The 24,192-nt window shown below is 41.4% G+C and overlaps 1 protein-coding gene across 1 annotated transcript in view; it reads left to right on the forward strand.

The window, feature by feature from the left end:
* Positions 1–1,557: 1,557 nt before the first annotated feature.
* cfap77 (cilia and flagella associated protein 77) overlaps positions 1,558–24,192 on the forward strand; it is a 73,137-nt gene continuing 50,502 nt past the window's right edge. Inside the window, exons 1-2 of the mRNA XM_021606690.2 lie at positions 1,558–2,139; positions 19,450–19,535. Coding sequence (XP_021462365.1) covers positions 2,028–2,139; positions 19,450–19,535 — 198 coding nt within the window. The 5' untranslated portion in view covers positions 1,558–2,027. The remainder of the gene's footprint in view (positions 2,140–19,449; positions 19,536–24,192) is intronic.

Genomic DNA, 24,192 nt, shown 5'->3' on the forward strand with positions numbered 1-24,192 from the left:
GATGTTGCCACACACATACCTACTTGTTAACAAAATTAAGGAAGTTTCCTTTAAAAGTATTCAAAAATATGATCCTGCCAACCACTATATGAAGAAGTTTAAGGAAAACATCAACCCAAATTGCAACTTTTGTAATGACCACCCAGAAACAGTGTTGCATCTTTTTTGGCATTGTATTCATGTAAGAAAACTGTGGCAAGACACCAGTAGATTTATAATTTAATACATTTATGAAGATCTTACACTGTTGTGGAGAGATGTACTGCTTGGATTATTTACCTACGATAGAAATAAGCTGAAACATTTTTACGTAATTCATTTAATTATGCTTTTTGGCAAATTTCATATTCACAAATGTAAATTTACAAACAAAACACCACATTTTCTTACCTTACAAAAATAAATTGAACTGTATTTTAACACAATTAAATACTCTACTAACAAAAAAGCTGTTAGAATAATAAGTGTATGTCCCTTAAGGTCCTTGTGTAATGTGATATTGTACCTCCTAGCCCAATTGTCCTTTGAATATTACTTATATATACATCAAATCAAATGTATTTATAAAGCCCTTCGTACATCAGCTGATATCTCAAAGTGCTGTACAGAAACCCAGCCTAAACCCCCAAACAGCAAGCAATGCAGGTGTAGAAGCACGGTGGCTAGGAAAAACTGCCTAGAAAGGCCAAAACCTTGGAAGAAACCTAGAGAGGAACCAGGCTATGAGGGGTGGCCAGTCCTCTTCTGGCTGTGCCAGGTGGAGATTATAACATAACATGGCCAAGATGTTCAAATGTTGACCAGCAGGGTCAAATAATAATAATCATAGTGGTTGTCGAGGGTGCAACAGGTCAGCACCTCAGGAGTAAATGTCAGTTGGCTTTTCATAGCCGATCATTCAGAGTATCTCTACCACTCCTGCTGTATCTAGAGAGTTGAAAACAGCAGGTCTGGGACAAGGTAGCATGTCCCTTGAACAGGTCAGGGTTCCATAGCCGCAGGCAGTACAGTTGAAACTGGAGCAGCAGCACGACCAGGTGGACTGGGGACAGCAAGGAGTCATCAGGCCAGGTAGTCCTGAGGCATGGTCATAGGGCTCAGGTCCTCCAAGAGAGAGAGAAAGAAAGAAAGAATTAGAGAGATCATACTTAAATTCACACAGGACACCGGATAAGACAGGAGAAATACTCCAGATATAACAGACTGACCTTAGCCCCCTGACACAAACTACTGCAGCATGAATACTGGAGGCTGAGACAGGAGGGGTCGGGAGACACTGTGGCCCCGTCCGATGATACCCCCGGACAGGGCCAAACAGACAGGATATAACCCCACCCATTTTGCCAAAGCACAGAGGGATATCTTCAATCACCAACTTACCATCCTGAGACAAGCCCGAGTATAGCCCACAAAATAATTTTAAAAATAAGGGGGAAAAAAATATTTTTAAAAAGTGCTATTTGACGTGTATATTTTTTAACACAAAAAGACCCAACCGGCATTCCGTAGTTGAAAGTCATTAGCCCCGTTCTACTTTTGAGCATGAATATGGCAGAGGCGTCTTTAGAACGTTGACAACAATGGCAATCTCGCGACAATAGTGACGGAGGTGCAACCCACAGAGTTTGGTCAGAGATACTCAGAGTCGGTACTTTTGAGGAGTTGGGAAACTCCTTTGGAATCATATTAATGTACCTTGCTCATGATAGGACAAGGAGTGCTGTCCTTCAAATAGTGAATGGGAGTCAAACTGGGCGCCAGATCAAAAACCCAATATTAGCATTAATTTCGTCAACAAGAACTACAACATTACAAATATTTTCCGAGATGTGAGATAATTAACTCGTTCTCTGTAATACCGTATTGCTTTGGAATTGTGACCTTATGTACTTTCGAGAAAAATAGGCAGGTTTCTCGAGTCATTCCCTGACTTTGAGAAGGGATTGCAAGACAATTAGTTTAGCAACTACGTGACAAAACATGACAACGTGAACGCGATTGGTCTACAGTCTGCTAGATAGACTTATATGTTCCTCCATTCATTCCTATTTGTATTCTCTCTGGTTTGGTGTACACTTTTCGTCAATGTTTGGCGTCTCGTTTCCATAACAACAGAAGATACCAACAGGAAGTACAGAGGTATGTATGTATGTCGTCGATTTCTTCATTTGTAATCTAGCTACAAAAAACTAAATCGCAGTTCTTGCCTCTGATATGAATAACGTTATATTATTTTGAAACTATGTAATTTGTAATGGTTTTCATCAGTTGTATAGTAACGTTGTTGACCCTGGCCTTAGCTGCTGCTGATTTCTTGCTAGCTTTTGATCATAACCAAACCCACACGGAATCTGCGGGGATTTCTTATATTTTCTGCTGAAATTCTGCGGAAAGCTTTTTTTACCTCTAGGGTAGAAACATTATTTTGTAACATGGGAACATGGCTTATGTGAATAAATGCTTAGATGACAATAAACATACGGTTTTCCTTCAACTAAAGCTCAGTCTAAAATAACCTCTACACAAACTCAACCTTTACGGTAAATGATCCTTTTATCGTAAATATGATAGATAAATAAAGTGCAAAGGCATATAAATACAAATGATACATTGACGAATCCATCTATAAATACATTAACGGCAAATAGTTTAGGTGAACCATTCTGTCTCTTTGTTCCATTCACCATATAACTATTGATTAATTATCAAATTGCTTCAATCCAAAACACAGAAAGAGTGGTAGAGTTGGTGGGTGTGACTGACATGCTTTTTAGTGCTCAATGCTACTATACTTTGCAATCAACAAAATTGTTATTTTTCTCTATGAGGCTCCTTCTATGCTGACTAAGTAGCATCTTATAATGTGAAAAAAGTCTTTCTACATCCACTGAGGTAGTGAGGAGGCACAGATGCATCGCCGCAATGTGAGCTAAGGCTGTCTTGTCCTCCCTAGCTGCCCACCAGTCCACTGCACTGACTTCCATAGCATCTGCCTTGTCAATGCCCATGTATCTGTGCAACTCCTCTGCAGACACCTGGCTCAGAGCAGGGATGGCATGGACAGTCCTTAATGTCCTTTCTTGCGCCTACCCCCTGGGCTGGATCTAGAACAGGAACTGATGCTCAGTAACTTGAACAGGTGAATGCAGGGGTGCTTCTCCGGCACGGTCTGCAGCTTGATTGAGCCTGCTGCCATTGCAGATTGGAACAACTCGGTGCAGGAGAGCCTGTCTTCCTCTGAAAGCTGCCACAGCAGCTCAGTTGTATGAGGGTGCCAGTTGTCAGCCCCAGCTGTTCTGCCATACTCAAACTGCATTTGCAGGTCCTCCAGCTTGCTGGCGATGTTGTGGGCTGTTGGCACTGAGGTCTCCTCCAGCTTTATCTCCACACTATGCTCCACAATGAACACTGCCTGGGCCTTCAGCTAGGCCTTGTGTTCCCTCAGCAGTTCACAAAGGTCCTGGACATACTTCGCTGTTTTTGGTAAGGTCGTAGTGAATTCTGTGAGCACATCCATGTACTCGCAGGAGAATGGTCATTTTCCAGCATGAATGATCTCTGCTCCAGATGACGCTGGGGTGCCTAACACCTTTTCACCAAAGCACACAGCTTGTTCACATCCTGAAACACATCTGGAAAAACCTCCAGCACCAGGCTCAGGAGATGGGAAAAGCAGGTGACGTGTCCAGAGTTGGAGAAGAGGCCCTTCAAGATGCTAGTGAAAGCCTTCTTCATGTAGCTAGCTGAGTCGCTTACAAAAGCCCACACATTGTTAAAGTCAATGTTATTGATACAGGAAAGCTTGGTACACCGTGGTAAATTAGACTTTATCCAAGAAAGCCAGTTCTGCTTCAACAGGTCATTCACCCACTGGCTTAAGTAGAATGGCAAGTGCACACATCTTCCAAAGGTATCGGTCATCTCATCAAGGATGACATACAGTAAAAATAATTTCCCTCTACAGCGTCTTTGATATCCTGCTAAAATTGTGGATAGAGCTCTGGCAAGTACTCTGTACGCAGATGGGATGGCGCTGGGATATACCCTCCCTGCTTGCAGTGTTTCTTCAGAAATGTGGAGAACTTGGGCCCCTTTTCAAGAGCTATATATCTGCTTTGATTAATGTTCTTGTGAAGTCCACGATGAACTCCTCTCAGCTGTGGAGGGTGTCTTTGCCAGACACTAGGCCAGGGTCTGTGTTCTTGTTTGGACAGAAACATTTTTAGAAAATAAAGAACAATAGCAGGCCTATAGTGGATCTCAAGCTTTGAATCTAGGCACACACTCTCCTGAAATGACACAAACACAGCCCATAAACCTCACACAGACACAGCCCATAAACCTGACAGTGTGTCTCTCACACAAATGTTCAAACAATGATAGTTAACACTGTTTTTGAGATTCCTAACTTGATAGCCAAAGTGACGTGATGGAGCTAACTTGTTAGCTTGCTAACATTACTTCAGCTAAGTTAGCTAGCTAGCCTAAATGAAACGGTGGAGTTGGAGTGACAACATGGGGAAGCTTGCCAGGCTAACGTTAGCTAGCTAACTTGCCACTATGAAGATAGACAAAAATGTAACTGTCAAGAACCGATATTAGCTAACTAGAACAAACCAATTAGATAATATCTGTAGCTAGCTAAAGCATCAGAATATTTACCTGGTCCACGGAACTAGCCCTCCTATTTTTGTTTCAGAGTGACCTCAGGTGCTCCACCACAGTTTGATGCTGACAGACTTTGCAGAAAAGTACTCCTCCATCCTCATACAGTTCAGCTGGAAACGCCCTGGCTGTTATTCTGGTCGCCAAGTGTTTACTCCTCAGCTCTTCTGCTGTAAATCTGGGCATTTTTTGTTAGTTCTCTCATCAGACAGCTGTCATTCATACCCTTAGCTGTCTGCACGTCTCACTCACACAGGGGAAGGGCTACACTTTTCGATTATTGAAATACATCAATGAAAACAGAGGAAAAACTTAAGTTCAACAACAAGTCAATTTTATTTAACTTTTATATCAGCAGCTTAATTTCAGCTTTAGATATGCATTCTATTTGAAATTCGGCAGATTTTCATAGGGAATTCTGCGTGCGCGGATTCCGTGCGGGTCTAATTATAATCATAACTCTCAGTTCCATTACATTACAATTGTAAGGGAGGATTTTTGTTCAGAGCCGCGACGCTCAGTCTGAACATTAACACGCATCGCTTGCGGTATGGTTTTGGAAGCATAGGGATCTTATCTTTCATATCGGCAAGACATTTTTTTTCTAGAAACAAGATTGATTGATTGATTGATTGATACACACCGTTTTAGGGTTAGGATCTCACAAAGCCATATTTCCATGTTACCATGCTTGTTTATGGAAAACCGAAAGAAGACAGAATAAAACTACCTGTGCTAATTGGCTATCTGTGTCTCCAAACACCTGTGTGTAAACAGAAGACATGCCACAAACGTCTTGTCACTGAAAAATACTGTTGTTGGCTGTAACTATGTTACAACCGGTTTAAACAGTGTCCAGTACGTGTGTATTTTTCATTTAAGTTATTTTGAAAGTAGAGGGATTTATGTTTCTAGAACCGTACAGCAATTGAGCATCAATTCACGTTTAGATATAGTATTTGGCTGTTTTGGCTTCTAAAGCAAATTCGCCATTTAAACAGAACATGTAAGGTCCTTGGACTAAGGAGTAACATTAGGCTTCTTTAATCCAATATTAGGCTAATTGCTTGCTAACAAACTGTTTAAATAAATCCATGTCCAGTCAGGATTGATACATTTGAGATGTCAGTATGAAATAGCTAGTATAAAAACTTGTGTGAATTCTTGGCCTTGTATGATACAGTAGTGATAATGGGGGGAAATTGTCGAAGCAGGGTTTAATACATTTTTGAACTATTGATTAGAGCCTGTAAGTAAGCATTTCACCTGTTGTATTCGGCGCCCGTGACAAATAAACTTTGATTTGATCTAGCTCTCAAACTCTAGGCAGCATTCTGCCTTCTCCCTGCAGTTTTCAGCCATTAGCTTCGCCCACGACTACCTCATGTGAACTACAATGCCGACGGTCTGTTTTAATGTTTAGAAACGTCAATAATCATCACTTGCAATACGGCTTTCGAAACATATGGCCCTTATCTTTTTATTTATTTAATTTAACCTTTGTTTAACTAGGCAAGTTAGTTAAGAACATATTCTTATTTACAATGACGGCCTACCAAAAGGCCTCCTGCGGGGCCTGGAGCTGGGATTAAAAATAAAAATATTTAAATATGGGACAAAAAACACATCACGACAAGAGAGACAACACAACACTACATAAAGAGAGACCTAAGACAACAACATAGCAAGGCAGCAACACATGACAACACGGCATGGTAACAACACAACATGGTAGCAGCACAAAACACGGTACAAACATTATTGGGCACAGACAACAGCACAAAGGGAAAGAAGGTAGAGACAACAATATATCACGCAAAGCTGCCACAACTGTCAGTAAGAGTGTCCATGATTGAGTCTTTGAATGAAGAGATTTAGATGAAATTGTCCATCTTTGAGTGTTTGTTGCAGCTCGTTCCAGTCGCTGGCTGCAGCGAACTGAAAAGACGAACTGAAGACCCAGGGATGTGTGTGCTTTGGGGACCTTTAACAGAATGTGACTGGCAGAACGGGTGTTTTATGTGGAGGATGATGGCTGCAGTATATATCTCAGATAGGGGGGAGTGAGGCCTAAGAGGGTTTTATAAATAAGCATCTTTCATTAGAAAGAAAGAATCCTTCAAATAAACAAGATACTTCCTGAGTTATGCTTTCACACAGGTGTTCAGAGCATGCTAGATAGCTAATTAGCACAGGTGGTTGTCTCTTGTCTTCCGTAAACAAGCGCTGTAACATGGCAATATGGCCGTGTGGGAACACTAACCCTAATCCCATCAAGGTGTGCATCAATTTAACCTTTTGTTTTTTGAAAATATTTTTTTGTTGAAAAGGTCCTTATGGTTCCAAAACCGCACTGCAAGAAACGCATGTTAATATTCAGATTGAGCGTCAGGGCTCTTAACAAAACTCCCCCGTACATAAGACGCCTTCGTATAATTGTGTCCCTGGTGGCACCAAATAATCAAAAGTCTGACAGCACAGAGATGCTTGGGAAAATGGTCACAACAGGGGACTAGTGTGTGTGTGTGTGTTTCAGGGGAAAGGGGTGCTCTGATCTCCATCACCTAGGACTTGACAATGGTTAATCAAATATCCCAATTTTTGCTCAATTTTGCATGCCTTCTCAAACAGCTGAAACTGTATATGCCATCGTAAATCAAGTCCTTGGTCTCAGGGATGGAACAACTTTTGAGCATCTGAGCTTATGGTTGTTTGTGGGGGAAAGGGGTTGAGTGTGTGTGTGTGTGTGTCCCACATCTGTTGCTAGAGGGTAATGATTTTAGGGACAATATAGGATGAATCGCAATAATTGTTTGCTAAAATAATAATTGCTTGCCAAAAATGTTATTTTTGTAATGGTAATCTTGGTTATAGGTAACAGTCCTTTGCATGAACTGCCTGCATTATTACGCATATTATTAGTTAATTATTGGAAATTAAGATGAAGTTGTGTTGGAAAAGGAATGGGGAGGCGAAATATATTTCTCCCATGGACAAAGTCATTCAAAAGGGGTGATGATATTAAGTAACCATAATTTTGATCCGAATGTGCAAATTGTCCAAACAGATCCTGAAGGTAAATGGATGATTTTTAATATGTTATTAGGCCATAAACAGATATGACTCATTAACCTATACAGTCCAAATAATGATGATCCACGCTTCTTTGAAAATATGTATAATAATATATTAACCCTACAAGGAATACAAGTCTATATTATTATGGTGGGAGATTATAATACAGTTTTAAATACCTCTATGGCCCGTGAAGGAAATCACACTACAAACTATCACCCTCATGCACTTATATATCACAAATATAGATATATTGGAACTAGTGGATATATGGAGGCTTAAATTTCCTGACCTAGTGAAATATGCATGTGGCGGAGGCTCAATCAAGCTTGTCGTCTTGACTACTTTCTTATGTCATTCTCTCCGGCCCCAACAGTTTAAAATGTATTGATAGGGGGCAGAATGCAGTCATTATTACTGAAAGGGGATCCAAGTAGTAAATATAAAGATCCAGTCCATTTTAAAAATTGGAGGCCCCTACTAGCAAAAATTATAGCAAAATGCATAGAGCATAGAATTAAAACGGTATTGTCGGATATTATTCATCCTAATCAGACAGGTTTTTTACGTGGAAAATACATTGGAAATAATGTAAGACAAGTACTGGAAACAATAGAACACTAACAAATCTGGGAAACCAGGCCTTGTATTTATAGCTGACTTTGAAAAGGCTTTTGATAAAGTACGACTGGAATTTATATATAAATGCCTGGCATATTTCAATTTTGCAGAATCTCTTATAAAATGTGTTAAAGTTATGTATAGTAACCCTGGGTGTAAAGTAGTAAATAATGGCTACTTCTCAGAAAGTTTTAAACTGTCAAGAGGAGTAAAACAAGGTTGTCCACTATCGGCATATCTATTTATTATTGCCATCGAAATATTAGCTGTTAAAACAAGATCCGACTGTGTGTATGTATATGTAAAACAGGTCAAAATGAGGCTCAGTAGTGTGTGTGGCCTCCACGTGCCTGTATGACCTCCCTACAACGCCTGGGCATGCTCCTGATGAGGTGGCGGATGGTCTCCTGAGGGATCTCCTCCCAGACCTGGACTAAAGCATCCGCCAACTCCTGGACAGTCTGTGGTGCAACGTGGCATTGGTGGATGGAGCGAGACATGATGTCCCAGATGTGCTCAATTGGATTCAGGTCTGGGGAACGGGCGGGCCAGTCCATAGCATCAATGCCTTCCTCTTGCAAGAACTGCTGACACACTCCAGCCACATGAGGTCTAGCATTGTCTTGCATTAGGACAGCACCAGCATATGGTCTCACAAGGGGTCTGAGGATCTCATCTCGGTACCTAATGCTAATGTCAGGCTACCTCTGGCGAGCACATGGAGGGCTGTGCGGCCCCCAAAGAAATGCCACCCCACACTATGACTGACCCACCGCCAAACCGGTCATGCTGGAGGATGTTGCAGGCAGCAGAACGTTCTCCACGGCGTCTCCAGACTCTGTCACGTCTGTCACATGTGCTCAGTGTGAACCTGCTTTCCTCTGTGAAGAGCACAGGGCGCCAGTGGCGAATTTGCCAATCTTGGTGTTCTCTGGCAAATGCCAAACGTCCTGCACGGTGTTGGGCTGTAAAGCACAACCCCCACCTGTGGACGTTGGGCCCTCATACCACCCTCATGGAGTCTGTTTCTGACCGTTTGAGCAGACACATGCACATTTGTGGCCTGCTGGAGGTCATTTTGCAGGGCTCTGGCAGTGCTCTTCCTGCTCCTCCTTGCACAAAGGCGGAGGTAGCGGTCCTGCTGCTGGGTTGTTGCCCTCCTACGGCCTCCTCCACGTCTCCTGATGTACTGGCCTGTCTCCTGGTAGCGCCTCCATGCTCTGGACACTACGCTGACAGACACAGCAAACCTTTAAACATTATATTGGTTGCAAGAACTGTATATAGTCATTGAAAATGGAAAATGTCAAAGTTTTTATCCGGCGTTGCTTTGCGTATCAGTTCATAAACCATGTGCCATGGAATCGGAACATCGGACATCTCTTCCCAACTATTTTGCAATCTAAACTCCGCAAAAAAGAAACGTCCCTTTTTCAGGACCCTGTCTTTCAAAGATAATTCGTAAAATTCCAAATAACTTCACAGATCTTCATTGTAAAGGGGTTAAACACTGTTTCCCATGCTTGTACAATGAACGATAAATAATTAATGAACATGCACCTGTGGAATGGTCGTTAAGACACTAACAAGCTTACAGACGGGAGGTAATTAAGGTCACAGTTATAAAAACTTTGGACACTAAAGAGGCCTTTCTACTGACTCTGTAAAACACCAAAAGAAAGGGCGCCCAAGAAAGTGCAGCAAGCGCCGCGACCGTCTCCTATAGTTGATTTTGCTGCGGGATCGCGATTTTGCTGTGAGAGATGCACTCACACCTGCCTGCTGCCATTCCTGAGCAAGCTCTGTACTGGTGGTGCCCCGATCCCGCAGCAAAATCAACTTTAGGAGACGGTCGCAGCGCTTGCTGCACTTTCTTGGGCGCCCTGAAGCCTTCGTCACAACAATTGAACCGCTCTCCTTGAAGTTCTTGATGATCCGATAACTGGTTGATTTAGGTGCAATCTTACTGGCAGCAATATCCTTGCCTGTGAAGCCCTTTTTGTGCAAAGCAACGATGACGGCACGTGTTTCCTTGCACAGTGAGGCGAGGACTTTTGGAGGATGGCCTGGTGTCAAGAAGGGCAGCAAAGAAGCCACTTCTCTCCATGAAAAACATCAGGGACAGACTGATATTCTGCAGAGAGTACAGGGATTGGACTGCTGAGGACTGGGGTAAAGTCATTTTCTCTGATGAATCCCCTTTCTGATTGTTTGGGGCATCTGGAAAAAAGCTTGTCTAGAGAAGACAAGGTGAGCGCTACCATCAGTCCTGTGTCATGCCAACAGTAAAGCATCCTGAGACCATTCATGTGTTGGGTTGCTTCTCAGCCAAGAGAGTGGGCTCACTCACAATTTTGCCTTAGAACACAGCAATGCATAAAGAATGGTACCAACACATCCTCCGAGAGCAACTTCTCCCAACCATCCAGGAACAGTTTGGTGACGAACAATGCCTTTTCCAGCATGATGGAGCACTTTGCCCTAAGGCAAAAGTGATAACTAAGTGGCTCGGGTAACAAAACATCGTTATTTTGGGTCCATGGTCAGGAAACCCCCCAGACCTTAATCCCATTGAGAACTTGTGGTCAATCCTCAAGAGGCGGGTGGACAAGAAAACCCCCCGCAAATTCTGACAAACTCCAAGCATTGATTATGCAAGAATGGGTGTGCCTTCAGTCAGGATGTGACCCAGAAGTTAATTGACAGCATGCCAGGGTGGATTGCAGAGGTCTTGAAAAAGAAGGGTCAACACTGCAAATATTGACTCTGCATCAACTTCATGTAATTGTCAATAAAAGCCTTTGACACTTATGAAATGCTTGTAATTATAGTAGTACAGTATTCCATAGTAACATCTGACAAAAATATCTAAAGACAATGAAGCAGCGAACTTTGTGAAAATGTATATTTGTGTCATTCTCTAAACTTTTGGCCACGACTGTGTGTATGTATATGTGTGATATATATATATATATATAAAATATACAGTTTAGCTTGTAGCGTCATATCCTAGATGACTCGAGGCTGTAATTGCTGCTGAAGTTGCTTCAACAAAGTACTGAGGAAAGGGTCTGAATACTTATGTAAATGTGATATTTCAGTTTTTTTTATTTTTATACATTTGCAATTTATTTTTAAACTGTTTTTGCTTTGTCATTATGGGGTATTGTGTGTAGATTGATGAGGAAAACAAAACAATTTAATACATTTAAAATAACAAAATGTGGAAAAAGTTAAGGGGCCTAAATACTTTCCAAATGCACTGTACGTACCAATTATGCACACCTTAAATAAGTTATTATATGTTTTTGTATGTACTGCAAGTGTTACCGGCCTCAGTCTGTAGCTGAGGTGGCCTGTAATAGTAAAAAGAACGGACACAATCTGGCGCTTTCTTTAATCTGAAGAATGTCTTTTTTTCTCTTGTTCATTTGTCTATTTTTTTGTTCGTACTTTTAAAACAGTCACATCAAACAAGTACACACTTTAAATTGCACAACATAAATGCACTTTACCTAAAGGAAAATTCAAAACTGGCCCACAAATAACCCTATCTTACAGTATGATTTTAAATGAAAATGTATTTCACATTCATACAATAAAAACACTTGATGAAGACAAAAATAACTGAATGTTTTTCTACATACTGCTACCAAATATGCCAAACTGACAACAATACATTAAACTTTAAGATAGTGGCACCTCTGTAAAATCGTCTCTCTCTCATACAACCGGATGAGCGTGCGAGGCCAGTTTTCCAGCTAGTGAGCACAATTTTACACAAAACCTATAACATATAAAACGAACTCAGAAATCCCTAACAACTGGATTCTTTATAAAATCTCAGACAAAATCCAGTACAAGAAAGCTACTCAGTAAACAGTCTCTGTGACTTGTGAAACGTTTTTTCCTCAGCTAGCATCAAGCTAACATATACTCTCACTCATTGTAAATCACGTTCTTCTCTGTCAGTTCAACACAAAACCTTTCCTAACTTGATAATACCTTGACAAAGTTGTTAAATAGCATGTCATTACATATTATTTCGATATTAGAACGTTTGGAAGTTCTGTTACATACCCGTGATAGTAAAATGAACGGACGCAAGTTTGCGTCTGCAAAGTTCTGGCGCTTTCTTTTTTTCTGAAGAATGGTGCACTCGCTTGCCCAGAACTTGCTGTTTCTCCTACTACCACAGTGCAACAGCATCATCTATTGGCCTGATCGACCACTAACGCGTGTAGAATATACAATTTAGATGAATTAAGACAAATACATAAACAAATTAGTTACAAAAAATAATAATAAAGGGGTGTCTGTTTTTAGGGACATTGTTTTCAACCCATTGCACAAGCGAAGCGTGTTAATGTTCAGATTGAGCGTCAGTGCTCTTAACAAAACTCCCCCGTTTGTCCAATAACTCTTATGTGTAATATAATAGAACTGAGAGTCATGATCAAGGGCACGGTCTGAATCAGGTACATGGCAATCAATCATCACAGTGGTTCTCAACCTGGGATAGCTAGATCTATGTACTACTCCTGGGGGTTTATCCACGGGGGGTACTTTATAAAGATTAATAAGAACAGGTCTCATGATTTGTTCCACGTGAGCGGTAGGCTACTTCAAGCAGCGCAAAATGTTATTACAGTAACCAAAAAAAGCTGAAAACCACTTTTTTCAGACTCAGTCAGGCCTTTGATGGAAGTGTGCCCTTATTCTCATTGGGGTTTGTAAGTGGGCCACTTCATAATTGAGAGTAGCTTAATGTAAACCTAATCTCCCTACATAAGAGTGCACTGTGGTCTGCAGTGGGTCTGTAATCTCATAGTCACTCCAACTCCAGCTGTTCTCCCTCAATCAATTAGAGTAAGGTGAAGTTTCCCCTACGCTTATCTTGGGTCAGTTTTGCATTTCCCACACTAATGGTTAAAGGTGCATTTCTGGGTAACAATTAAGCATCTTACTGTGATTGTTTTCAATTAAAATGGTCAAAAAGTAACAAATTGCTTCTTAGAAAAGAGCAATTTCGGAAGCAAGTATTTTGCTTGGACTTTCTGGGAGTGGGGAGGGGAAAACTGAAAACTATCTGTTACTGTCCGAGGGGTTTGGAACGCTCTTTCTTATTAGTCTGTTAACAGGGTTGGGTATGTTCATTTCTAAATGTAATCTGTTAAAGTTACTAGTTACCTGTCCAAAATTGTAATCAGTAAATGTAACTTTTTTGTATTACCCAAACTCCGTAATCTGATTTACTTTCGGTTACTTTTAGAATACTTTTCCATTAAGAGGCATTAGAAGAAGACAAAAATGTATATTACCAATTGAACGACATCTATTGCAGGATAAATCAATGCTAGAATTTACATTGCTGGCCAGGAAATGGATGTTGCGTTTTCCTTTATGGTTTATGTAGGCTTCTTCTAACCCATTGCTGTAAACTTCAATACAGATGAAAATATGACTAGGCTATATCTATTTACATTACATTAAAAACAAAAATCTGTCATATTTCCAGTCAATCCAATTAATTTAATACCCTTTCATTTTCAAGAATAGGACTTTTGATTAGCCAAATTGTTTTACCTGAACATAACCCTAAAATTAAGGACTTGTTAGACTACTCTGTTGTTTATGATTTTGTTATCTTGGAGGACTGATTGGCCTCATTGCTTCAAGTTGAAAAATAAATGCTGCTCTCATGCATGGAATGGCATGCAGGGCTCAACATTAACGCTTGTTCTCTTGTTCAGGACAAGTAAAAAAATTGGGACAAGAGGATATAGATTTAAGTTGTCCGAATGGAAAAGTACTTTTTTTTTTATTGCGAAAATCACAATATCAAACAATTACTCCTATCAGAATTGGATCAGAGAGGCCAACATTGGAATAATATTAAAATCAATTTTTAATGTACATGCATAAAAAAGCCTACACATCAAAGTGTAGGTGATATGCATAATTGATACAGTCTCATGTCCAAACCGATGCTGACATGAGGAAGACGCCAGAAAATGCCAAATTTTAATGAGACTTAATTACATAAAAATACGCTAACTGCCAGTCATGTTTGACAAATATAAAGGCATGATTCTGTCGACATACTTGAGGAACGGTTCGTTCAGATCAAATGGCGACGAGAGCTGAGAGTGAAGGACAGTGCCTGTAGCAGCGCATCACCCACCTTGAATCTGAGCGGAGGCGCTTTGAAATTATTTAACCTTAAATGTCAATGTTTAAAACCTAGATGTTTTATGTCATTTTATGAAGCATATCTTACCTTGTTTCAAAGTAGCCTAGCCAAACTATGATCACAGAAATATTTTGGGAATTATTTAAACGCCTACATTTTTCTCTAGTTCTATTGGTTTTCAAATCAACATTTGTTTTTTTGTCCAGCAGCAAAAGGCATAATCCTAGTTATATTAGTAACCCATGCTAGTTGATACATATTTAGATCTCCCCTATTTCTTAATTTTTAACCAATACTTTCCTCTCTGTCACATTAAACTGTTCGCGCGGTGGGCTTTTGAGAACAGTGTTTTCCCACTAATTGCATTTTTGAACATTCACACGTAGTCTACAGCCATGTACGCATTGTTGAAGAAATAAAACTTTAGCAACATTTAAAGCTAAATGGTCTGATCTGTTGCACCAGCTTCATTGCTTTTTTAAATTTTTTAATGTGTAGTGGTTGTTTGAATTTTGGATCTGTTGTCCGAGAACTGTCCCAGATTCTGTTTTTAACTGTGGCAAAGACATATTTAAATCATCCCAGGGAAGGAGGGAATTATTTGATAAAATACATAAAAAGTGTTTGGTTGTAATTGTAATATTGCAATCTTTTATGGGCTATTAAGGGTGGGCAACCATCTTCCAGGATAGCCTTAAAGGGCCAGTGTTGTATTTTGAGACAGGCTTGACTATGCAAAGAAGCCAATAGGCACAGTGTGCCCGACATTTTTGTCTGATTCTCTACGGTCAAAAAATACAGTAATACGTTTTATTTTGTAAAGTGGTTACTATATCATACAATGATAACATTTTTTTGGGACAAGTAAATCTATCCTACTTATCCAATGGCTAAAAGAGTTCATTTCAAGCACTGGCAGGCTTTGAGCACTACCAAAAAGTGCATTTGCATTCTCCTACCATATTGTGTGATAATCTCCTACATTATTATTATTATTATAAATATTTTTTTAAATATGACCCCCTTTTCTCCCCAATTTCGTGGTATCCAATTGTTAGTAGTTACTATCGCTACAACTCCCGTACGGGCTCGGGAGAGACACAGGTTGAAAGCCATGCGTCCTCCGAAACACAACCCAACCAAGCCGCACTGCTTCTTAACACAGCGCGCATCCAACCCGGAAGCCAGCCGCACCAATGTGTCGGAGGAAACACCGTGCACCTGCCGACCTGGTTAGCGTGCACTGCACCCGGCCCGCCACAGGAGTTGCTAGTGCGCGATGAGACAAGGACATCCCTACCGGCCAAACCCTCCCTAACCCGGACGACGCTAGGCCAATTGTGCGTCGCCCCATGGACCTCCCGGTCGCGGACGGCTGCGACAGAGCCTGGGCTCGAACCCAGAGTCTCTGGTGGCACAGCTAGCCCTGTGATGGAGGCCCCTTCCTACATGTGATGGAGGCCCCTTCCTACATTATTTTAACATTTCTACAAAATGTTTTCTTTCCAATAGTACCAATTATATGCATATCCTGGCTTCAGGGCCGGAGCAACAGGCCGTTTACTTTGGGCATGTAATTCAGGAGGAAATTGAGAAAAACGGGGCCTAGCCCTAAGAAGTTATAAGAAATCTCGCTGTGCCCTCCAACGAACCATCAACCAGGCAAAGCGTCAATACAGGAATAAGATCGAATCGTACTACACCGGCTCCGACGCTCGTCGGATGTGGCAGGGCTTGCAAACTATTACAGACTACAAATGGAAGCACAGCCTAGAGCTGACCAGTGACACGAGCCTACCAGACAAGCTGAATAACTTCTATGCTCTCTTCGAGGCAAGTAACACTGAAACATGCATGAGAGCATCAGCTGTTCCGGACGATTGTGTGATCACGCTCTCCGCAGCCGATGGGAGTAAGACCTTTAAACAGGTCAGCATTTACAAGGCCACTGGACCAGATGGATTACCAGGACATGTACTCCGAGCATGCGCTGACCAACTGGCAAATGTCTTCACTGACATTTTCAACCTCTCCCTGTCTGTAATACCAACATGTTTCAAGCAGACCACCATAGTCCCTGTGCCCAAGAACACTAACGTAAACTGCCTAAATGACTAACGACCCGTAGCACTCACATCTGTAGCCATTAAATGCTTTGAACGGCTGATCATGGCTCACATCAACACCATTATCCCAGAAACCTTAGACCCACTCCAATTTGCATACCACACCAACAGATTCACAAATGATGCAATTTCTATTGTACTCCACACTGGACAAAAGGACAAAAGGAACACCTATGTGAGAATGCTATTCTTTGACTACAGCTTGCTTGGGCCAAGAAGCACTAGCAATGGACTATAAGGCCTGTGGAAATCTGTCCTTTGGTCTGACGAGTCCAACTTTGAGATTTTTGGTACCAACCGCCGTATCTTAGTGAGATGCAGAATAGGTCAACGGATGATCTCCACATGTGTGGTTCCCACCATGAAGAATGCAGGAGGAAGTGTGATGGTGTGGGTGTGCTTTGCTGGTGACACTGTGATTTATTTAGAATTCAAGGCACACTTAACCAGCATGGCTATCACAGCATTCTGCAGCGATACGCCATCCCATCTGGTTTGCGCTTAGTGGGACTATTTATTTTACAGGACAATAACCCAACCCACCTCCAGGGTGTGTAAGGGCTACTTGACCAAGAAGGAGAGAGATGGAGTGCTGCATCAGATGACCTGGCCTCCACAATCACCCTACCTCAACCCAATTGAGATGGTTTTGGATGAGTTGGCCCGCTGAGTGAAGGAAACGCAGCCAACAAGTGCTCAGCATATGTGGGAACTCCTTCAAGACTGTTGGAAAAGCATTTCCAGGTGAAATTGGTTTAGAAAATGCAAAGTTGTCATCAAGGTAAAGGGTGGCTACTTTGAAGAATCTGCTTAACACGTTTTTGGTTACTACATGATCCCATATGCATTATTTCATAGTTTTGATGTCTTCACTATTATTCTACAATGTAGAAAATAGTACAAATAAAGAAAAACCCTTGAATGAGTATGTGTGTCCAAAGTTTTTACTTGTACTGAGTTGAAACATTCTGTGGTGGACTGCAATAACATCGAATAGTCCCCGCGATATGCAACTGTTCAGGGAAGTCAGGAACTAATACACGCAGTCAGTCAGGAAAGCAAAGGCTAGCTTTTTCAAGCAGAAATATGCATCCTGTAGCTCTAACTCCAATGAGTTTTGGGACACTGTAAAGTCCATGGAGAACAAGAGCACCTCCTCCCAGCTGCCCACTGCAGTGAGGCTAAGTAACACGGTCATCACCGATAAATCCATGATAATCGAGCATTTCAACAAGCATTTCTCATTGGCTGGCCGTGCCTTCCTCCTGGCTACTCCAACCCTAGCCAACACCCCCCCCCGCAGCTACTCGCCCAAGCCTCCCCAGCTTCTCCTTCACACAAAAAATCCAGATAGCAGATGTTCTGAAAGAGCTGCTAAAACTTGGACCCGTACAAATCAGCTGGGCTAGACAATCTGGACCCTCTCTTTCTAAAACTATCCGCCGCCATTGTTGCAAGCCCTATTACCAGCCTGTTCAACCTCTCTTTCGTATCGTCCGAGATCCCCAAAGATAGAAAAGCTGCCGCGGACATCCCCCTATTCAAAGGGGGTGACACCCTAGACCCAAACTGTTACAGACCTATATATCCATCCAGTCAAGGCTTTCGACTCTCTCAATCACCGTATTCTTATCGGCAGACTCAATAGCCGGTTTTTCTAATGACTGCCTCGCCTGGTTCACCAACTACTTTGCAGACAGAGTTCAGTGTGTCAAATCGGAGGGCATGTTTATTTCCCTCAACAACTTTAAAAATCTGCTATCTGAGCAGCTAACCAATCGCTCCAGCTGTACATAGTCCATCTGTAAATAGCCCACCCAATGTACCTCATCCCCATGCTGTTTTATTTTATTTACTTTATTTCTGCTCTTTTGGACACCAGTATCTCTACTTGCACATCATCATCTGTGCATTTATCACTCCAGTGTTAATCTGCTAAATTGTAATTATTCGCTCCTATGGCCTATTTATTGCCTACCTCATGCCTTTTGCACACACTGTATATAGACTTTCTTTTTTCTACTGTGCCATTGACTTGTTTATTGTGTTATTGGCTTGTTTATTGTTTACTCCATGTGTAACTCTGTGTTGTTGTCTGTGTCACACTGCTTTGCCTTATAATGACCAGGTCGCATTTATAAATATGAACTTATTCTCAACTAGCTTACCTGGTTAAATAAAGGTGAAATAAAAAATGTTAATAAAAAAAACCCACAGTAAATCACGTTTTTGACTGCACTGGGCCTTTAAGGTTCGGATACGGGGAGGGGAAGCTGATCCTTGATCTGTATGGGAAACTTCACCCCGGAGCCAATTGCCACATTACTAATATTTAGACCCTAGATAAAACCAGAGCATGTGCTGTCAGTTCAATAACAACATCTAAATCTGAGCAGAAATTTCTGAAGGATGTGTATCTCAAATCAAATGTTTAAATCAAAATCCTAAGAATGTGTATCTGTGTTAAGATGCCAAGCGTTTAGCTGCTTCGTGAGGGTAGAATTACAGAGAACATTATGCGCCGGTTTCCTGGACACAGATTATGCCTAATCCTGGACTAAAACACATTTTCAACGTAGGTTCTCCATTGTGCTTCTTCATTAGTCCAGAAATAGTCTTAATCTATGTCCAGGAAACCCACCTATGATGTAGGCTAGACTTCTCCATGGGTATCAAGGTCAAGCAGCAATTGTACTATTTTAGGTAGGCCTAATTGATTGACTTGCTTGTTGGTTGTACCATCTGGAATAACTCCTCTATTTCCCCAAGGTGTAACCGTCCTGAAACTGGAAATGCAGGCTTCTCGCGTCGGAGTGGTCAGGGACTCCATGCTGGCTAATCCTCTTTTAATTAGGGTAAGGAGCATGGTTTGAAGAGAGGAGTTGGAGCAGGCAAAGCGCCAAGCAATCATACCCATACTGCATTGGCTGCCCTCCCTTGCTTATTAGGCTGTGTTTGCACAGGCAGCCGAATTCAAACATTTTTTCCACAAATGGGCCCTTTGACCAATCAGATCTTTTCACATCATATCTTTTTCAGATCTGATCTGATTGGTCAAAAAAAATATCAGAATTGGGCTGCCTGTCTAAGCGCCTTAGTTTCTTCTTTGAGATATTTCAATGTCATTCAATTTCAGAAAACAACACTAGAGGGCAGCATTGCCAGTTGAATAATATATTTCTTATATCTGTCCAAATTATTTCTCCTTCTTCACCTTCAATGATTTAAAACTGGAACATGAAATATGGTGCAAACTCCTAAGAGCTCTGTGTATGGACCCTAAAACGTTAGGTTCTGAACTATTATTCATACCAATCTATGAACCTCAGCTATCATAGTTGTTGTATTGACTTCAAGTCTGAATGGCATTAATGAAGCCTATGGATAGAGTAGAATATAATAACTTTATTGTGCCATATACATGTACTGTAGTTATTATCACGCATGAGATCCCCACATTGTAGCCTGTACATTGAATATATTCACTGATCATGTACTTTTCCTTGGCAAATAAAGGTGTCGTTCAGGTATGAATTATTTTTTAAAAACTTTTAATTAAATAGACAAATTCTTATTTTCAATGACGGCCTAGGAACAGTGGGTTAACTGCCTTGTTCAGGGACAGAACAACAGATTTGTACCTTGTCAGCTTGGGGATTTGAACTTGCAACCTTTCAGTTACTAGTCCAACACGCTAACCACTAGGCTATGCTGCCGCCAAATAGCTGTGAGACATTATTTTTCAGTCATATCCAATACCAGGTGTATCAAACTCCATTCTTTGAATTATGCTGTGTCTGCATGTAGGTATTACAATTACACACTTCAACAGTGTTTACCACTCCTGCTCCTGGGACATCAATGATTACACATTGTAACTATGCAATAGACTAGAAACATGATTTAAGTAAAGGCTGATTTGTAATTTATATATACAGAAAAAAAACAGGACACCACACTTCCTATGCATATATCATCTGCATTAATCTGAGGACACAGGATAGTATTTCAATGAGATGCTTAATTTCAACCAGTGGAGAATGTGAAACGCTTTATTGAAAGAAATTCATTATCTAGGTGTTATAAATACATAATACATGCATTATAATTTTGATAATTGTAATATTTTATTATAAATACAAGTTCAAGCTATACTTCAATGCACATATGGTGTGCGTTGTAAAAAATAAAATAGGAAGAAAGACGAGGTGGGGAGAGAGGTGTAGAAGATAGGGAAAGAGGTAAGAACTGAGGCAGACAGCATATCATTAATGCATTACAGTGCTACCCTAATATTCTCTCAGTTCATCACAATTACATAGTGTCTAATCAACCTTCGGGCCAACTGGGGGCCCAAGGCTATCTTAAGAGCAGGTGAGGTGGCGATGACGGGACTGGCTTCCTCTCTCAAAACATACCTGCTGACGAGAGACAGATGAATAGAGAGAGAGCATGATTAAGCTTTGTTTTTTAAAATTCTAACGTGGTCAGTCATCATAATCATTAGGACCTTGGATCATAAACTCTGGGTCTACTACATCTTTATCTATATTTCAATGTAAAGCATCTTTAATAATATTTCCTGTTGACCCGACCAAGTGACCTCTCAGTATGATCATGCTGTGCCCTCTGTGTCAGCCAGTTCAGATGCAGGAGGGGTTCACTGTCACGGCTGATATAACCTAGAGAATTTAGGGAGAAGGGGGAGCGGGATGAAGTGAAGGCAAGAGACTGTTATTGAGAAAATAAGGTAGTTAAAATAGACTGTGTTCAACAGGAATCTGTGTGTGTGTGGTCTCACCTGGTGTCCACACTAAGTGGCTACAAAGTACTTTATGCTGAAAAACATACACATGAGGACAAACAATAGAAGATAATGTCATTATTAGACTTTTACATTAGCAAATCATTGTGAATTACTAAAGTATAATATCCCTTATAACAAATCATGACAACATTTTATAGATAAATATATGTGCATGTGTAGCATGTGACAATAGCAGGATCATATCAAGGATAGCGTCACAAATGAATACATAAATACCACTTGAAGCTTGATGATAACTTGATCATTTGAATCAGCTGTGTAGTGCTAAGGCAAAAACAAAAATGTGCACCCTTTTGAGTCCCCAGGACCAGGACTGAGAACCGCTGCTCTTCATTGGGACCTCTTAATCTGCAGACAGGCTTTCACAGCTCTCTGTATCTGAGGACAGAAAACCTCAGAAATAGACTTCATTATATTCAAATTAGACAGCACTAAATATGATGTTCTCTGTCCTCACTTCTATGGACTAGAATTACACAAAAGTACCTGCTCTATCCAGAATAGCTTACTCACTCCCATCTCGTTCCTCATCTCGTAACGATACAGGCTATTTGTTCTGTGACCGGCATAATAATGCAATGAAACAAGCAGGGAGCAGGTTTCGAACCCTTAACATTCTAGCCCAAAGTCCAGCACGCTATCGACTGTGCCCAAATGTATTAATTGGGGTTGGGGCCGATTGTGGCTAAAAACACTTTATCAATTTTAACAAGTGGAAACGGGAAAAAATAATATTATTAGTTTATCAGAAGGGTAGCAGGCTGTGAATTCTGCAAACAACGTTTCTAGGTTGGGCTATTAGCTGAACAATACACTATTCAACCTTGACTAAAGAATTGTCTAATAGCCGAGCTAGGTGTGAATTTTGGCCCATTCCTCCATGCAGATCTCCTCTAGAGCAGTGATGTTTTGGGGCTGTTGCTGGGTAACACAGACTTTCAACTCCCTCCAAAGATTTTCTATGGGGTTGAGATCTGGAGACTGGCTCAGTCCCCTCCTGTACTCCCTGTTCACTCATGACTGCACAACCAGGCACGACTCCAACACCATCATTAAGTTTGCCGATGACACAACAGTGGTAGGCCTGATCACCAACAACGACGGCATATAGGGAGGAGGTCCGACACCTGGCCGTGTGGTGCCAGGACAACAACCTCTCCCTCAACGTGATCAAGACTAAGGAGATGATTGTGGACTACAGGAAAAGGAGGACCGAGCATGCCTCCATTCTCATCGACAGGGCTGTAGTGGAGCAGGTTGAGAGCTTCAAGTTCCTTGAAGAGGGTAATGCGTACAGCCCAGTAGACCACTGGGGCCAAACTTCCTGACATTCAGGACCTCTATACCAGGCGGTGTCAGAGGAAGGCCCTAAAAATGATAAAAGACTCCAGCCACCCTAGTCATAGACTGTTCTCTCTGCTACCGCACAGCAAGCGGTACGGGAGCGCCAAGTCTAGGTCCAAGAGGCTTCTAAACAGCTTCTACCCCCAAGCCATAAGACTACTGAACATCTAATCAAATGGCTACCCAGACTACTTGCATTGCCCCCCCCCCCCTCTCTTTTACGCTGCTGCTACTCTCTGTTAGTCACAATAATAACTCTACCCACATGTACAGTGGGGCAAAAAAGTATTTAGTCAGCCACCAATTGTGCAAGTTCTTCCATTAAAAAGATGAGAGAGGCTTGTAATTTTCATCATAGATACACTTCAACTATGACAGACAAAATTAGATTTTTTTCTCCAGAAAATCACATTGTAGGATTTTTAATGAATTTATTTGCAAATTATGGTGGAAAATAAGTATTTGGTCACCTACAAACAAGCAAGATTTCTGGCTCTCACAGACCTGTAACTTCTTCTTTAAGAGGCTCCTCTGTCCTCCACTCGTTACCTGTATTAATGACACCTGTTTGAACTTGTTATCAGTATAAAAGACACCTGTCCACAACCTCAAACAGTCACACTCCAAACTCCACTATGGCCAAGACCAAAGAGCTGTCAAAGGACACCAGAAACAAAATTGTAGACCTGCACCAGGCTGGGAAGACGGAATCTGCAATAGGTAAGCAGCTTGGTTTGAAGAAATCAACTGTGGGAGCAATTATTAGGAAATGGAAGTCATACAAGACCACTAATAATCTCCCTCGATCTGGGGCTCCACGCAAGATCTCACCCCGTGGGGTAAAAATGATCACAAGAACGGTGAGCAAAAATCCCAGAATCACACTGGGGGACCTAGTGAATGACCTGCAGAGAGCTGGGACCAAAGTAACAAAGCCTACCATCAGTAACACACTACGCCGCCAGAGACTCAAATCCTGCAGTGCCAGATGTGTCCCCCTGCTTAAGCCAGTACATGTCCAGGTCCGTCTGAAGTTTGCTAGAGAGCATTTGGATGATCCAGAAGAAGATTGGGAGAATGTCATATGGTCAGATGAAACCAAAATATAACTTTTTGGGAAAAACTCAACTCGTCGTGTTTGGAGGACAAAGAATGCTGAGTTGCATCCAAAGAACACCATACCTACTGTGAAGCATGGGGGTGGAAACATCATGCTTTGGGGCTGTTTTTCTGCAAAGGGACCAGGACGACTGATCCGTGTAAAGGAAAGAATGAATGGGGCCATGTATCGTGAGATTTTGAGTGAAAACCTCCTTCCATCAGCAAGGGCATTGAAGATG

Source organism: Oncorhynchus mykiss, chromosome 6 (genome assembly GCF_013265735.2).
Source record: "Oncorhynchus mykiss isolate Arlee chromosome 6, USDA_OmykA_1.1, whole genome shotgun sequence".
In the NCBI taxonomy this organism is placed as follows: Eukaryota; Metazoa; Chordata; class Actinopteri; order Salmoniformes; family Salmonidae; genus Oncorhynchus; species Oncorhynchus mykiss.